Source organism: Microtus ochrogaster, chromosome 1 (assembly GCF_000317375.1).
Source record: "Microtus ochrogaster isolate Prairie Vole_2 chromosome 1, MicOch1.0, whole genome shotgun sequence".
In the NCBI taxonomy this organism is placed as follows: Eukaryota; Metazoa; Chordata; class Mammalia; order Rodentia; family Cricetidae; genus Microtus; species Microtus ochrogaster.
In genome coordinates, this window is record NC_022009.1 from 48,584,411 (window position 1) to 48,587,914 (window position 3,504).

The 3,504-nt window shown below is 57.6% G+C and overlaps 1 protein-coding gene across 2 annotated transcripts in view; it reads right to left on the minus strand.

Moving 5' to 3' along the window:
• Positions 1-3,504, minus strand: part of Jag2 (jagged 2) — a 22,065-nt gene that overhangs the window by 2,565 nt on the left and 15,996 nt on the right. For both annotated transcript variants that reach the window (XM_013346618.2, XM_013346616.2), the window contains 8 exons: positions 3,365-3,478; positions 3,137-3,253; positions 2,692-2,719; positions 2,522-2,607; positions 1,978-2,091; positions 1,775-1,890; positions 1,184-1,432; positions 820-951 (listed from right to left, as the gene is read on the minus strand). In XM_013346618.2, the coding sequence (XP_013202072.1) occupies positions 820-951; positions 1,184-1,432; positions 1,775-1,890; positions 1,978-2,091; positions 2,522-2,607; positions 2,692-2,719; positions 3,137-3,253; positions 3,365-3,478 (956 nt within the window). The remainder of the gene's footprint in view (positions 1-819; positions 952-1,183; positions 1,433-1,774; positions 1,891-1,977; positions 2,092-2,521; positions 2,608-2,691; positions 2,720-3,136; positions 3,254-3,364; positions 3,479-3,504) is intronic.

A 3,504-nucleotide genomic window follows, 5' to 3' on the forward strand; every position in this document is an offset into this window, starting at 1 on the left:
GCACACCTCTACCTCTACCTGTGTGCTGCACACCCACCCTGTACCCAAGGCCTTTCTTTTATCCTCTCTCCCTGAATACTGTGCCCCTTCACCACCACACGCCACAAGGCTACTCTGATCTCCTGCCTTACCCTCTCCTTGGTTAACAAGCACCCTTGCCATCTCAAGATGCTTCTTTCAGGGATAGCTCCAGAGCATCCTCTCCAGCCTCCTTCCACAAACCAAGGATCCTAACCCAGAGCCAATGTCTGCAGCTTCGGAAGCCAGGCAAAACAAACCCTGGAGGTCACAGATCAAGCCACTTCTGAAACTATTTCCCACTTGTCTAGTGCTCATCTTCTCATTCTGCCTCTGCCCTGGGCCTGTCAAGGCCTTTGTCCAACCCTGCCTTCCATACCACACAGTCTGCACTGCCTCACCTAGACAAACTCCCTGTGGGCCCCACTGGGCTCTAGAGCATTTCTCCTAAGAGAATCCCATCTCACATTCCTGATGCCTTTCCTTCAAGCAGCTGAGCCCGTGGACCGTCCGACCACACAAACCACCTCTACACCCTGGTGCTCTTCTCTCCTAAAGCTCTGACCCTGCCTGTCTGCTGCTGTCCAAGTAGATGCACTTTCCCGCCTGGCCCCACTCAGCTGCAGAGGTGCCCAGGGGATGCCAGATCTGGGTCTTCCTCAGTTCCTCTGCTCCTTGTCTCCATTCTGCCACGTAAACGCCTCTTCTCCTCACACTTGCCACTGTCCCACAAAACGCCAGAGTGTCACAGCCACTGAGGGCTTAGAGGCCTGCTCAGGACAGGTCTCCAGACACACTCACCACAGCCACCTCCACAGCACTGGTCCCTGAGGACGCACGGTCACAGAGCAGCAACAGGAGGCGGTCGCGTGCCACCGCCCTTGTGGCAGGCAGGGCTCGGATTCCAGAGCAGATGGCGCCCACAGTGGTACCCTGGGAAGACAAGCAATAGGTTAGCAGAGCCTGGGGCCAAGATCTGAGGTCACTCATCTCTCTGCTGGTGGGGGCACCCCACCCCAGTCTTATCTGTAGGTAGTGGTAGGAGCTAAGGGAAAAACAGGGGTTGACAGGATGGGCATCATGGGTTCTGAACTTAAGGGAGCTATGACAAAGTGATCACTCTGGAGGTAAGTTCTGGAATCCTGGGTCCCTCAGCACCACTTACCTTAGGTACTTGGTCATGGTTAAAGTGCAGTGTGAGGCGTGCACAATTGTTGTCCAAATGGGTGGTCCGTGGCAGGCAGGGGGTGCTGGGTAGTGGGGGTTCCTCAGCTGCACACTCCCCCCAGTTCTCACAGGGTGGCTGCAAACATTGACCCAGGGCCTTCTGCTGGCACTGCTGCCCTGGTGGGCACTGGGCACTCAGAGCATTGGGCTGGCCAGACAGCAGACAAGGTTTCCATCCACACCACACCTGGGAAAGACACATGGGAATGTGGAACCACAGGCAGGTACAGGCAGCTCATGAAGGTACGATACGGTTGAGTCAGTGCGTCTCCAGTGTCTCCACCACTCAGGGGCCCTAGGGAGGCAAACAAAACTCCACCCCAGAAATGACTTTCTGTCTAAGCAGAAAGAGCTAGGCAGAGCCTGGGATGGGCCTCAACTTCCCTAAGTGTACAGAGAGAGAGGTAGGCCCAAGACCCGCCCCTAGTTTATCCCCCTAGGATGCCCCTTATCTGCCTACACCCCCCACTCCTGCCCCAGCCTCTTGATAGGTCAGAGAGCAAGAGGGGTGGGTGAGGGGCTGGCCTACCTTGCTACAGTCCCGGTGGCCATCCAGGCAGCGGCAGCTGTTGCAGTCTTCCGTCCAGGAACTGCCATGTGGGAAGGGCATGCCCCGGGACCAGCAGGGCCTCCTGACTATGACCACTGTGGTGAGAAAGAGGAGGCTGGACAGAGTATCCGAGCACTGGAGAAAGGTCCATGCCCTGACCACCACAGTGACAGCCGGCCTACCTTCCTGGCACCTAGGGCCAGAACGACCTGGTGGGCAGTTGCAGCGGTACCCATTGATCTCGTCCACACACGTGGCTCCATAAGCACAGGGCGAGGACTGGCACTCATCAATGTCTGCAGGGAAAGTGGCCATGTGTTTCCCAGGGCAGGCTAGCACTCCACACAGGGACCAGGATGAGGGAGCCTCAGGCCACCTGACCCACAGTCATTGTCATTCTGCCAGTCTGAAGCCTTCTAACCCGCAGCCCTCACCCTCCTCCATCTGCCTCTGTGCTCCACTCTGAGAAGTGGCCACCCCCACAGAAACATCCTCACAGTCAAGAGTGAGCATGAACATTCCAGCCTGTAGTAGCCCATACTCCTCCTCCCAAGGTACAATCAGCTCTTCAGGGAGGAGCTAGGAACCCACAGGACAGGGCTATGGCCGTGTAGTCTATCAGGATAAGGACGTTCATGTTTCCCAGCTCTTGATACCGAGGCTGGCTGGAGGGGCCCCAAGATAGATCCTCCCAGCCCACTCCTTCTATCCACCTAGACTGCTTACTGATTCGGCAGTCAGGGCCTGCAAAGCCAGGTGCACACTCGCAGCGGAACCAGTTAACACCATCAACACAGATGCCTCCGTTGTAGCTGTAGGGGAGAGGATGGTGATAAGGGGAATCCCCATTATGGGCCCTGTACCCCTTCCCCACCAGCCTCCAGGCTGCCACTCACCAGGGCAGAGGGTTGCAGTCATTGGTGTCTGCATTTGAGGGGAAAGACATGGTGGTTAGTTCAGCACATGTGTGCCCAGTACACATCTGCAGATCTGTGTGCCTGAGGCTCATGGGTAGACACTACCCTGTCCATGCCAGCAGAGAAGTGCCAAGAAGGTTCAGAAGCCCCGGGCAAGCCACCGGGAGGGGCCCTATAGTTGGAATGGGACCTATTTCTCAGCATGAGCCCCAGACTGCACAGTGGCAGGTCAGGGGAGGTACATGGACTTTGCAGATCTGGGGTTGGGGCTGACTTAAGAATGGCAGAGCAGGTCTGAGTGTGAATGGGTGAGGTGGACAGGTGGAGGGGTATGCCTTCCAGGCAGCTGTGAGAAGGGATGAGGAGGTGGGTGAAGCTAAGCAGGACCCACCGGCCTCCCCCACCTGAAACCCCTCCAGCTCACTGTGAGTGCAGGTGCGGCCCTCCCAGCCATCCCGGCAAATACAGGAGAAAGAGTCTCCACTGCCCACACAGGTGCCTCCATTCACACAGGGATTGGGCAAACAGCTGCTGTTCTTGGCTGCGAGGAGGGAGACAGGGCTTCTTGTGACACCTGGGCGGACCCCGAGACAGGTGAGACAGGCAGCCTAGGGCCCCCCCCAGGTCGTGCCAGGCTGGGTAGGAACCTCACCAATGGTGCAGGTGCTCCCCTTCCAGCCCGGAGGGCAGGCGCAACGGAAGGTGTCGCCACTGTCGTAACATGTGCCACCATTGCTGCAAGTATAGGCGTCACACTGGAACTCGCCTGCAAGCACACGGCTACTCAGTGGG